Consider the following 14086-nt stretch of genomic DNA (forward strand, 5'->3'; position numbering starts at 1 on the left):
TAGTTAAAGAAAATCCAGTTGTATATAATTTTAGTTTTAGTTTTAATAGCATTGATGCATTGATGTGTAATTTTACTTAATGCGAAGTAATATTTTAGTACGAATTATTTTCTAGTCATTCTTCCTCAGAGTAAATCACTTTCTCAGCCTGACGTTGGTCTTGAAACAGCAGTATTCTTCCTCGTTATTTTTATTCCACAACTGCCATCGGAACTGATAACTTGCCTGCAATAAAAATTGCAATAAATTAATTTAAATGCTGTAAAATAATTAAATATATATAAATTTATATAAATTTTGTATTTTTTCTATATATTATTATAGATAATCAAAAATATTTCGGATCATATTTAAGCATGTGTATTGCGTGAATAGTTGTGATGTTTTTGTGTAACTTGCGTTTTAGTTTACTATTACAAAAATAAGTAGTTGTATGGCTTACAACTAGATCGAGAAAGCAACTACCTACTAACATTACTAAACTAACATTCTTTATTAGACATAAAAACTGGACGATAGAGGACCAGGACCTCTTTTTCTAGTTTCTGCGATCTCCGAAGATCATAGGAAAAACTAATCTTAATCCTATTGGGCCACGACGCTCACGCAGATCGTGAGAAGGCAAGGATATCATCTAAATACTATACCGCGGGCAGTTTCTTCCCGATGTGCAGGGTATAGTTGAAGAGCTGCTGGTTCCCCGGCTCCGTGGGGCAGGGGGTCAGGTCACACGCATCCACGATGCCGTTGTTGCCGATCGAAGTCAGCTTCGCGTTGTGTTGGTCGGAGTACAGTGCGGTCAGCATTTCCGTCGCGGTGAAAGCTGGTGGGAAAATTAAAAAAACCATACTAATGAAGCGCTGATTTTAATGAAATTTGGAATAGAAATAGTGTCAAACATGAGACATTAGACTATTGCTATTATATCAACATGGGTCCAATAGAGTCGCGAGGAATTGGGTTAAACGGTCCCGGAACGGGAGGCCTGATCATGCGATTTGTCCCCAACCAGGAAATAATATTAATGTACCTTTATTACGCTGTTTGACTTGAAATAGATGAAAGAATGAATAAATGAAAGTGTTTACAAATATGTCTCATTTAGATGAATATATAAACTAACTTTAATTACAGTGCTTGCATACGTATGAATAGACATAAGGATTGTTGGATATATATTTAATCACAAACACGAAGTAGTTAAGCACATTTTTGAAATCTTGCAGGAAAGTCTGCGCCTTCTACTTTCTGAGAGCAAACATATTTTTAAGCAATCTGTACATTAATGTAGGCGTTGAAGTAATCAGTACTTGCGTGAATTAATACAAATCTATTTCTTCTCTCTTAATTTTTGTCAAACCAGTAATTTTCAGGGTTGATAAAATAAACACTTTTGTACACTAATACTTACAGGGAGTGAAATCAAAAGATATAGACACGTTAGAGCCCAGTTTGAAGGTGCATCGCTTCTTTGAGTTGCACGGGTCTATGCGGATCTCGTCTATGCTGCATTTCTCTGTAAAATAGGTATGAAATTTCAAAATCAAATTATGACAATTAATAATTAGTCATTCGCCGCGAACTTGGACGTCGCGAACACAACAACATTTTTAATGAGTTTTTACGAAATTGTGAATATTGCAAAAATAACTTAACCGATTTTGTTGCCTCACGAACTTTAAAATTCTATTGACAGATTGATTCTACATACCTTTTAAATTTCATCAAAATAAGACCAGTGGTTCGAAAGTTATCGCGTTGCAAACATACAAAAAAAAATATTTTTGCCCCAAGTTGATTTGTAGACAATAATACCTATGTAGATAGCAAATTATAGTTTTTCGAGTCTAATCAAGAATGTTCTTAGCTATGATTTGGAAATGTGTTTCCAGCCGTTAGGATACCGTCACCTCTTTGAGGTGATGATGGGAAATAACAGCAAGTCCATCGAGGGTTTGCAATTTTTTTTATTTAGTTGAAACTAAACAATTTCTCACATTTTGCTAATAAAAAACCCAGTCTTTAAATTCAGCATTAAGATGTCAATGGTCCCGATAAAAACTCGCAATGTTTATAGGTAGGTATCTATTTAAACAATTTATCATTTATCATTCACACGTCACAAGGGTTATCAAGAATCGTAAGAAATACCCACATTAAAGAATTATACCTATAAGTGCTGTAAAACTTGGAATACGACAATTTAACGTTCAGTAAAAAATAACAATATTGTACCTATGTCCAATTCATGCAATGACTTCTATATTTACACGTCGACATTCGTCGACACACTATCGCGAACATTAATACCTATTACCCATATTCGTAAATAAATACATTTTTCTTTCGGTCCGTCTCGGCTTTCCTTAGAAATCACTATCTATTGAATCTATTAAAAAAAAAACATCAAAATCCGTTGGTAGTTTTAAACATCTAAGTATACATAGGGACAGACAGACAACGGGAAGCGACTTTGTACTGTGTAGTGATAAATATATTTTTCATGTAAACTGCAAGAAAAAACTACAATTTTCTGTTTCTTCACCACGCATTTCTCGAAATTTGCAACACTTGTACAACATACCATTATTCTATCTCAAAAACCATTATGATTTATTTCCGAAACTGGTAGCTTCTTTGTTTCTTTATCTACAAATTCATAAAAAGTTAAAGGCAAAAGAACATAATCGCTATTAACGTATTATCGGTTTTTAAGATCTCATTGGAAATTCATATCTTGTCGAAGATCGACAACGATGAACATTCGTGCCGCCAATTTTTTAAAAATGTATTTTATTTTAGAGTAACATACAGTTAACAAAAGCAATATATAATTAATTCTTAACTATCTTACAAATGTACTAATAATAATTAGGTACTACAAAATTATAACTTAGATCGCACTTTACCGATCAGTGTCAAATCGTATATACGCAACACAGTCTACTTACAAGTACATACGTATTGGTTGGAGTTTATGTGGATAATTCTACTAAATATTATACGAAAGTTTGTGAAGATTTACATATGTGTATGTCTTTCACGCAAAATCTACTTGACCGATTGTTATAGAATTTGGCACACGGGTAGAATATAACCTAGATTTACATATGGGTACTTTTTATTCCGAAATTCCTACGGGAGCGAAGCCTCGGGGCGCAGTTAATATTTCGATAAATAAATAAAATATTATTGCATTAATCCGCTTGAGTACCTATCTTGGCTTTGCCCTATTACTGGTGATGCTATTTTGGAGTCATCATCATCACCACCAGACAGGCCTTCTTTAGGGATAAGGAGTATGGGAAATGACCCACCACATTTTGAAGGCATATGCTACTTCAAAGTTCACGGTCTTTGTCATCCTTAGTAGACAGAATATTGGACTATTGTCCAACCAAAGACGGTACGAAATGGAGAAGAAAAAGTTTGACAGAGCGATAGGACAATTAAAACACTTACCGCTGCAATTTTCGTACGATGCCAAGAAGGCGGACGCAACTCCCACGCAAACGAAGAAAACCAAAAACTTAAGGCCCATTTTGTGTGTGTGTTTGTGATGTACTACGTCCTGTCTCAATGAAGTCCCACTCTCAATGCGTATTGGACTATCATCGTGACTTCTTAACCCGGACTGTCTGTGCCAGTGTTTCTCAAAGTGGGTATTCTTGTTTATAATTATAGTCAGTATTGCTGTAGTTCTCTTCAAAGCTCCATCAAGGGTGTCAGCTGAAAATCATCTGTTACTTACCATTAAACAACGGTAGGTTAACACTATACATGAGCTGTGTTTTTGTTACCACGTAATTGTTAGTTTTGTTTTGTATTTCTTTTTTTTTACAGTAATTATATAGTAGCAATTAAAGTTTTTATCTATCTATGTAAATGGGCTACAAGTTCTTTATAACTCCCTCATGTGTTGTTAAGAAAATATGGATTTTTAAGTACCTATACTTAGCGATAGTTGAGTAAGAAGAATAAATACATAAATTAATAAATTTAAAATACCCAACAAATATTCAAAGGCACACTAATATATTTTTTAAACCTTTTGTAAATACAATCGGCGATTTTTATTCCTTCAAATAGTATAAAATATTGTGACCGCGTCATTCGGTATTTATTTAAAATTCGTTGTAATTTTTATGTGAAAATATGGAAAATACTAATTTTACCAGACATAAGATATATTTGGTCCCGTTAGCAAAAATAAATAAAAAATAAATAAATAAATAAATGAGGACAAACCACACATATTGAGCTAGCCCCAAAGTAAGTTCGAGACTTGTGTTATGGGATACTAACTCAATGATACCATATTTTATAACAAATACATATATAGATAAACATCCAAGACCCGGGCCAATCAGAAAAAGATCATTTTCCATCATGACCCGACCGGGGATCGAACCTGGGACCTCTCGGTTCAGTGGCAAGAATTTTACCACTGTGCCACCGAGGTCATCAAAAATTAATAATAATCATCTTAAGGCTTGAAGGACGAAAGTTTGGCGGTACCTGGATTTCTCGTAAGAGCACTAAGTACGTATAACATGCGCTCTTATTCTAAGTGCATAATTAGAGATTAGATTTCCTTTCATTCAGTTCCAGGAAATAATTTACTAATTGTTAGCAGATTTACTTTTACTCTACACTTAGCAAATCTAAAAACATTAGATAATTATATACTATTAAAACGACGTTGTTTTGTTGTAAGAAACAATAAGGGTAAGCCGATCTGGCACGATAGGGACCAACACTGTTCAAATGAGTTTCTTTCGGCATTTCTTCTCAGCAGTGGTCGTTCCGAAATGCCAGTAGTTTGTAGCTTGTGAGAAATAACTATAAATATAAAGATTGACGAGAAAAAGTGCCTGTGAAGGTCTAATTTCTGAATAAATGATTTGAATTTGAATTTGATTTTTTTAAATATGAATTTACGAGTTTAAGAACTGGTCCATCCTCGCTTACGTTTTATTTTCAATTAATTTCCATTTTATTACTATTTACCTTCTTTAACTAAATAGTAACAATTTTTGTTGGAATTAAATTAATTTATATAAATATTATTCTTAAACTGTAAACCATAAATCCTATTTGAGTATATTGATACACGCGTTTCGAAATCGACTCTAATAAATTTCGTCGAAATTTGACCTAGACCAGTCTGGGAAAATTCTTTTTTACCGACCGCAGCTTGGTCACCCAGGTGTTATTTTATTAAAATAGTTATTCAAATATTTTGGATTGTTTATTCATATTTAGAGGTCTTTTTTTCATAATTTCTGGCGCATTAATTAGACCTGTCATTGTCGTCTTTGTTTAGTTTTTATCGGGTTTCTTGTTATCATTGGTTCAGAAACTATCTTGTTGTCAAGTCAGTTTTGTGTAACATTTTCGTCGGAAAGCGTAGTGAGAATAGTCACATCCCAACAGAAAATCCTATGATAAATTACATTCTTTTGAATGTATCGCTTCATAGTATAAAATAATGTCGCTTCCCGCTATCTGTCTGTCCCCATGTATGCTCAGATCTTTAAAACCGTGCAACGGATTTTGATGCGGGTATTTTTATGGATAGTATGATTTCTGAGGAAGTCTTAGGCGTATATTTTATTATAGTTTAACCCGAAAGAAACCGAAACGGGCTAGCGGATCGTCCCGGCTGCGCTCGGGTTGCCAATATAAGAGAAAAATTGATGCTATTTTTTTTTATATATTAGGACAAATCACACAGGTTGAGCTAGCCCCAAAGTAAGTTCGAGACTTGTGTTATGGGACACTAACTCAACGATACTATATTTTATAACAAATACATAATATAGATAAACATCCAAGACCCGGGCCAATCAGAAAAAGATCATTTTCCATCATGACCCGACCGGGGACCGAAGCCGGGACCTCTCGGTTCAGAGGCAAGCACTTTACCACTGCGCCACCGAGGTCGTTAATTAATTGATTAGGTAGTTCATTTGACTTAACTATTAATGAAGTGCAGACGATAGCACATCATGCCCAATAACGTCCATGCAGACTGCACAGTAACTTGATAAATTAACTGTGGATTTGAACTTTCATATTTTAAAGTTGTTACAGTTATTTTCGTTGTAATTTCCTCCCAGTCATTAACACTGGACTCGCGTTCATCTAGCCAAAGACACTACATCGTCAAAAAACTTTAATATAGATTTAAATGTTAAATAAGTTCCTCTGTTACTAACACTTTATGGGCTATGCCTGCAATAAATTATTTTATTTAATAATGTTCATCCATCCTGACTTTGATAATATAATTGTATTTATATGTTTCGTGGATATATCTCTCAATTTATTTTTCTGGTAGCGCCATCTTGTTTGGTATCACTGAAAATCAGCGTCATGCCTCCTCGTCACGGCACAAGCTGAGTGGTACCCTTTTGTAGCATATTTAATGTACCTACCTTTACAATATTAACATTTTGTTCATTTTCTGTGATGTATGCTATGAATAAATTTATTTCTATTTCTAAAATGCAAAATTAATTTTAACAAAATGTTTATTATTTGTAAATTTTACAAAAATAATTTGAATATAAAATGATTAACTATGAGTACTTACAAATAAGTGATTAACTACTAAGTTTTGAGTAATATTCGATGTATTTTCGATGTTTAGATTAATATTTAAATAGTGCTTAAATGGGCAATGTCTCATTTTTCAATGTATCATATTATTTTCTACAGATTGAAACCAAATAAGCATAATATAGGTACACATACAATACATACACAATATTGAAAAGAAATTTTGAAAATTGTAAATTGCACAATTACTACTGAATTATTATTGTCTGTTTAGGTACAATTTATTTTTATTAAAGCTGATACTTAATTGAATTTAATGAACAAACAAGAAGATGATTATTTCTACCCATTTATATCACTAATAATCATACAAATAATATTTACACAATATTTACAGGATTACATACAAACTCTTCGCCGAATAACCTCTTTGGCATAGTAATAGTACTTACTATTGAAAAATCATAATAGGTAATTCAAAGGTGTCTAATATTTGTTTTGAAATGTCATGTTTAGACATATTAAATCATATCATAAATTTGAGATTTACTTTGTTGTCTTTTATATGTTTTCTTATTTAATTGTAAAAATGCTTTCTATTTAACATATATTACATTAATATTACATAAATCCCTAGAATTAAATACAAATTAATATTTCGCTTTGTGTAATTCATAGCTACATGAATGTGAGAAACTAAAATAAAGATTTCATTTTTTGACAGAGTTTATATAGGTAATCTTAAAACAAGGAAATTTTAATTATATTATTTAATGTCATGGATTGAGATATATATTTTTTTGTTTTGCCACTAAGTAACTTTTAAAACGCAGTTTCTTGTTTTCAAAATGATGGATTTGGATTTTGTTAATAAATGGAAATAATATCACGTAATTTTGTAACAAATAAGAGCTACATGATTAATATTAATAACTTGTTTAAAATTTAGAATATTTCAAACAATATTCGTTCGTTTTCGATGAAGTGGCATATTCCGTGGTTTTATTATAAAAATATATTTACAGAAATCCAAACAAATTCAGTACAGGACTACGCCAGTTATCTTAAGTATATCTCTCGACAGATAATAAGTATAACATTAGATGGATGCCGGCTTTCTGAGATCCTCAAGTTCCAAAAGTATCTTTCGTGGTTTTATTTTATTTCACACTATAGCTTAGCGTAGTAGTGGTACCAGGTTGTCAACCCCTGGTGCATGCTGGCTTCCTAGGATCCTCATTCGAAGTCCAAAACTATCATACTTGGTTGGTGATTATATTACATATTTAAAATGATAAAGGCTAAATCTAAGTCTAGCCAAATATAAGCAGATAACACTGTAACCAACAGAGACCGGCTGCAAAGACCGTACTTCAGGGTTTATCCGGAACAGATACAATTTTCTGTTGTCACGGTTGCTACCGTCGTCGTCGTCGCGCACGCGTCGGAGGCTATATAATAATTGTACTATCACACTATAGCTAGCGTGGTGGTGGTGGTGGTGGCGGCGGCGGGCAGGCCCTGGTGGAGGCCCGCCTCCCGGAGGATCCTCATGCGCGGCCCGAGCGGCACGCCCAGCGCGCGCAGCTTGTCCTCGCCCACGTACGGGAGCTCTGCTGCTCCGACCTTCTCTTTCTCTAGCAATGCGGCGTATTTCTGAAATAAATAAATATTGTTTAATATTTGATTACCATAGCACAGGACAGAGGAGGTTGATGTACGCGAAGAGAGGCCTATGCTCAGCAATGGGCACAAAGAGGCTGAAATTATGATGATGACGATTTGGTTACATTGCCCTTCGATTAAACGAAACGCAATGCGAACGGGTCGCGCGGGAAATGAAAGACTACCATTCAAATTACAAATACAAAGCATGCAGCGAAGGGCGTTTTCCTTCGCTCAGCATTGTTGTGGGCCCTGATTTCTGTTGGAGAAGTTTTGATTATACCACCTAATCCTTCCTCAGGAATCGCACTATGCATAGGTAAAAATCGTACAAAAATCCGTCCGAATGTTTTTGAGTTTATCTCGTTCATAGAGACAGACGCGATAGCGACTTTTAAAAATAATATATGAGGTTTAGAGATCACTCACCTCGTATCCGAGTTTTTTAAGGAACAGCCTCATCAAAGGCGGCTCATCTCCGAAGAACTTGGTGAGTCGCTTCACTCGCTCGGGGTTGCTGAAGGAGTACGGGTCCGAGTGGCGCGGGCCGTGGCCGTGGCGAAGGTTTTGTTGAGATCTATATTGAGGAGAAAAAAAACCATTCAAAAATTTTAGTAGTCTGCCAGGCAAAGAACTTAAGATCCAACCACAATCCTACTTAATTGAGTGTGTGAGTGAAGGTGTGAACACGATTGTTGAATCACGAAAATTCTACGTTTGTCAAATTTACATCTTCGACGAAAAGGCTGCGGTGAAGCTTTTCATTCCGCTTTCTCATCTGCGCTTTGGAAGTCGGCTGTAAACTTTTAAGAATTTTTTTCACGTCAATTGTGATGTAATTTATATTACCTGTACATGTGTCGGAGCGCATTAATCTCAGTGCGGATGTTGTCCATCTCCTGCAGCACGAGGTGCTGGCTCCTCATCTCCGAGGAGAGATGCGCGACCGACCGTGCCAGGGTCACCACGTGTGACTCCAACCGCTGGAAACGCTTGTTAATACCCTGAAAACGAGTGCAAACACGATTATAAAACATCGTTTCCGTTTTCTGATTGGCCCGGGTCTTGGATGTTTATCTATATTAGTATCCCATAACACAAGTCTCGAACTTACTTTGAGGCTAGCTCAATCTGTGTGATTTATCCTAATATATATATATATCGTTGTGGTCGCGACACCGCTATATGGAGTTTGATTCCCAACGCTGGCAAACTTTTCTACTTATCACAAATTGTCTGCGGTTCTAGGTGTGAATGTGTCCATCGGATCCGCGATACAAGCATTATATTGGCTGTTGAGTTTATCCGCGATACAAGCTTGGTGATTTGTGTGGACTGTTGAGTGTTGTCCATTATTTTTGTTTATAGCAAATAACATGAGATGCATGACAAAAAACGACAACAATAAAATCCGATTGTGACAAACGTGAGATTTATATTATTGTTCGACGATCTAGCTAAACGCGAAACAGTCGCCAGCGGTGACAATGCAGTCACGGTTGTCAGAAAATATAAATAACGAGTTTTTACATTTGGATAATATCTAGAGTTTTGAAAAATATTGGCTTGTTACCTTAATATCATGTTTCTTCCTGTGATCGGAACTACGTCTCTTGTCTCTCACGGGCCGACTGCTTACTGAACTTGATGGTAGTGATGACATACTACCATACCGTCGCTTGGATGATAGCCTGGAAATCAGTAATAGAAATAATAATTACAATTGAAGGTCGATTGTCTAGGCTGGTACCCGGTTGAAAGGTTCTCATTTCGCTGACTGGATTTCCTCTCTGAAGAGCCATGGATATCGTCTGAACCAGGTACCAACCACAGTGAATTTCAAAGGTTTAATTATGAATGACTAATTTATGCCCGCGGCTTCACCCGCGTGATTTTCCCAGGGGTACATTTTTTTCGGGATGAAAATATCCTTTTCCATACTTCAAACTACACGTGCGCAAAATTTCAAGAAGATTGGTGTTAAGCAGATAAGGCTTCAAGAGGTAACAAACACACTTCGCTGCTTTAGAACGAAAGTGACTTAATTCAAAATCTCAACTTTTTGGGAAATCGCAAAATAAGATTTCATGTTTATTATTTTTTTCATAAGTAAAAGTATATTTCTGAAACGAAGTATGTTAATTGTCTTTTTATGTTTGACATGGTTTCATTAACTATTAGGCTTGATAATAATTGCCTTTTTTTCAAATTATTTTGATAAATAATATTTTAAAATAACGATTTTCAAAAACTAGTTACTATAAGGTCACCCTTTGACCGAACTTATTCTATAAGAGTTTGACTTAATATGAATTAGGTCAGTTTCATTTTAATAACTTAAAATTTATATGTGGCATTTTGAGTAATATGTCATTTTAGTATTAAAATAAGATTTAGTTGTTTACTAATAAGTCATTTTGATAAAAACTATTTAATAATAAAACCCAAGATTGTGTTCAAGTTATTTATTGTATTGAAATAATAACATATTTTATAGTATTGTTCAGAGTTCTGCCTGCCTGCATTTGGCATATACAAGGTATACCACTACCTCCGTCATAGCCGTTAGGTATGCATAGGGTACCCCAATTAAAGTGACTTCAGAATAATCATTTGACAGGGAAAAATAAAAAAAAAACAATATAAAAAATAATAATAAATAATCAAAATAAGTGAACATTGCGGCATCGTATCAATCACGCACGAATCAGCTATGAGCCGTTAGTTTGTATGTGTATCGCTATAGTGAAAGCGCTATGCGGCGATGCGAAGGGCACTGTTCATTGCACGTTTTAAATTTTAGCGTTAGTTTAGATAGGGAATTCTTTAATATTTTTATGAGGTTTCTTTGGATGAAATGACGGTTACATGATAAATTATATAAATTTGCAAAAAAAAAAAATTCAATCCAACTTCATTATCTCGGAAACTATTGATTCCAGGTATGGATTCTTGGGGGAAAATGTTCATATTAATAGGGAGAAGACATGGGTTTCGGCTATATCGAAGGTAATGTTACACCTGTACAGCAGTAACAATTTGTATCAAAATAAACTCATAGTACCTAATATTCCTAAGATTGTGATAATAATATACATAATAATTAGGTATTAATGTTTTTCTTAACTCCATAAGACCTTTTCTTGTATTTTCCGATAACTTCAGTTTTCTCGAAACACTTTCAACACAAGGCATCTTCTTCCTTTTGTTTCTCATGTTGACGCGCTAGTCTTTTGTCTTCAGTATAACTGGTCTTATAATTAAATACAAAAGGTTCATTTTAGACAAACCTTAAAACGCGTATTTTACATCACCTCACAAAATCTGCTCCTTGTCATCATTGTCCTCATTGAAATTGTAGCCCCACTCGTTTTGCAAAGCTTTCAAATCTAACATAGTATCATAGCTCATAGCTAAAGAAAAATGCTGAACCTTGAGAGGTGTCCCAATTTTTAGAGCTCTTAATTAAGCTTATAATATTTATATATCGATAAGGTGGACAAATTGGGCTCGATTTTAAGTTTTTTTTATTTATTTTTCAATGAGGGAGTGAACATTATCGTCCTAATTTTGCGTGTGCCCAGTAATAAGATATTTATTTATTATTGACCCAATGTGAAATTTCGCTATTATATAATGCATAAAATGACGTTATATATTTATTTTTATTCTGTCCTGAGCAGCCGCTGCCTGAGGGTTGTGGTTCTGTATCAGTTGATATTAAAGACTGGGAAATAAAATCACTTCCTGAATTTTTATGTTCTTGTTGATGATTCTGATGAAATGTTCTTGTTGATGATTCTGATCCAAGAACCTAAACATATATACATATGGCTTATATGTATATATGTTTAGGTTCTTGGATAGCTAAGAAGTTAACTGAGGAATGAAGTGGTGGTTCATTTGTAGCTAGAGAATCGATCGAGTTTAAGAAAGAGAAACTTCGAAAAGTGGTACTTTTATTTACCTCACCAGATACCTATCTGGGTCCCTTTTAGGCTCATTGATAAGTGTTACTGCACGATAAGCAGTCACTATTTTCTTTGCCAGTCTATTACAGGGTACTCCTAACTGTTACTTGTGGTACAGATTAATAATTGTATTCAGTCTCAGATAGATTCTTCAGCTAAAATGTTTACAGAGGTGATTAATGATCTTAGATTTTGAAAAAATAGTTTAAATTAGTATTATACATACTTCTAATAATTTCTGGCAACGCATTCTAAAAATAAATACTTAAATAAATAAATAGTTACAGGCTCTATTAGATTCAAACGGTAAGGTTCTTCATGCATGATTTTCAAGAACTGGCGTGTTTTTATCAAACGACGCATTCGGGGAAATGTTTTTTATATTAAATTGTGTTTCCTGAAAAAGCAAAAAATAGAGTGCATGTCATCAAAAGCAGCAAACCAAATCTCAAAAATATGTGTTAATAATAAATTATGTTATGCTCTCAATATTAACCATTCAATTCGTGTTTTATGCTTACTCTACTTCCAACCTCCACCAACCTTAAACCCGCGCTAACCTTGACAAGTCACATATGAGTAGGTATACCTACTTACCGATGTTTTAATACACCAACATGCTCAATATCAGTAAAAGTGATAGAACACATAAAATACGTTTCACAAAAGACTTTAAGTGAGGAAAAATGACATAATGATAATCTAAACAAAACCGGAACTTAAATATTTTCAGGAAATATAAAACGAAGTATGCTTACCTGCTGCTTTTGTTAATTTACTTCTTCGTCCACATTCTTTCTTTTTCTATCATTTTCCAAAATCATGAGCGTTCTCCGTTTTATCTTTCACGAATAACAAAAAAAATCTTATGACCTAAAATAAAAAGCTTATGCCACTATTAGTATAAAATCGACTGAAATCCTATAAGGACGGTATTAACAATAGCAGTTTTAATATAAAAGTGATTTAATCCATAATAGGACAAAGAACATTAGAAAAGTTTTGTAGAAAAGTGTCTTATTTATCGTTAAGTCATGACATACAAAACAATTTTAGTAATAAAGTGACGTAAGTGCGAATAAGTCGTATATATTATGACAATATTCGGAAGAATAACGAGTTAAAACCTATTAGGTCAATTTAATTCTTACCCTTTTTTGGAATGAAAATGTCTCAAGCGTCAATCGGTCACTTTATTTGCGTTCGGTCAACGTGTTGCGCTTGCGGTTGCGGAAATATCACCAAAAGGGGCGTTGACGTTCCGACCCTGGAGCCCTCGGCGCTCAGTTAGAAAGCGACCAAAATAGAGCGTTCGTACTCTTCTAACACAGTTGGGGCAGTTTCTGATTCATTATGCGATAGAATACGATGTGTAGAGTCGTTCGATGACCTTAAGTCAATTTAAAGATTTTTTGAGTTAAGTCGGTTTCATTCTAACTAAGCGACTTATTTTCGCATTTTTATAATATTAGTTAGGATTTGGATGTGTGTATGTAACATAATATAATGGGAGGAAAACAAGCATTGCCTGTTTCTGTATTTATGTCCATTGGACCAGCGATGCATGAGAGTTGAGTGGTAGTTTTTTATTTATTTAGCAAGTTTTTACCTAGATTCCCAAGTGGGCTGCTTGGCCAAGCTAGCTGGCTTCCTCACGCCCAACAGCTGCAACACCTCAGCGTACATATTCTCCAAGCCCCTCAGTTGTCGTCTGATGGCTCTGGCGTCTCCAGTGGACGCGTCACTGTCTGTCCTGGCATCTAAGAGAGATGACAAGTCCAGGCTTCGGGTGGTCGTTGAGGTCATGTCTGTCGTGTCCAGGCCAAACACTGAAATAAAAAAAAATGCACAGATAATTAAGCTTAATAAGTAAAGTAGCTTGTTGT

At 34.6% G+C, this 14086-nt stretch overlaps 2 protein-coding genes across 3 annotated transcripts in view; both read right to left on the reverse strand.

The window, feature by feature from the left end:
• Nucleotides 1-18: 18 nt before the first annotated feature.
• LOC128674309 (MD-2-related lipid-recognition protein-like) lies at nucleotides 19-3621 on the reverse strand. The gene is made up of 4 exons (XM_053752798.1): nucleotides 3463-3621; nucleotides 1412-1516; nucleotides 648-823; nucleotides 19-225 (listed from the first exon to the last, which is right to left on the reverse strand). The coding sequence occupies exons 1-4, from the start codon at nucleotides 3539-3541 to the stop codon at nucleotides 136-138; spliced, it is 450 nt and encodes a 149-aa protein (XP_053608773.1). The 5' UTR covers nucleotides 3542-3621; the 3' UTR covers nucleotides 19-135.
• A 3666-nt stretch (nucleotides 3622-7287) lies between these two features.
• LOC128674166 (uncharacterized) overlaps nucleotides 7288-14086 on the reverse strand; it is a 67565-nt gene continuing 60766 nt past the window's right edge. For both annotated transcript variants that reach the window (XM_053752548.2, XM_053752547.2), the window contains 5 exons: nucleotides 13810-14029; nucleotides 9803-9920; nucleotides 9079-9233; nucleotides 8659-8806; nucleotides 7288-8220 (listed from right to left, as the gene is read on the reverse strand). In XM_053752548.2, the coding sequence (XP_053608523.1) occupies nucleotides 8035-8220; nucleotides 8659-8806; nucleotides 9079-9233; nucleotides 9803-9920; nucleotides 13810-14029 (827 nt within the window). In that variant the 3' untranslated portion in view covers nucleotides 7288-8034. The remainder of the gene's footprint in view (nucleotides 8221-8658; nucleotides 8807-9078; nucleotides 9234-9802; nucleotides 9921-13809; nucleotides 14030-14086) is intronic.

The sequence above is a fragment of the Plodia interpunctella genome, chromosome 12, assembly GCF_027563975.2.
Source record: "Plodia interpunctella isolate USDA-ARS_2022_Savannah chromosome 12, ilPloInte3.2, whole genome shotgun sequence".
Lineage (NCBI taxonomy): Eukaryota > Metazoa > Arthropoda > Insecta > Lepidoptera > Pyralidae > Plodia > Plodia interpunctella.

Coding starts and splice junctions, on each gene's coding strand:
- LOC128674309 (XM_053752798.1), bottom strand. CDS start 3,541: ATGGGCCTTAAGTTTTTGGTTTTCTTCGTTTGCGTGGGAGTTGCGTCC. Junction 824..1,411: donor ATCTTTTGATTTCACTCCCT/GTAAGTATTAGT, acceptor TTTTCCCACCAG/CTTTCACCGCGACGGAAATG. Junction 226..647: donor TCGGGAAGAAACTGCCCGCG/GTATAGTATTTA, acceptor TTTTTATTGCAG/GCAAGTTATCAGTTCCGATG.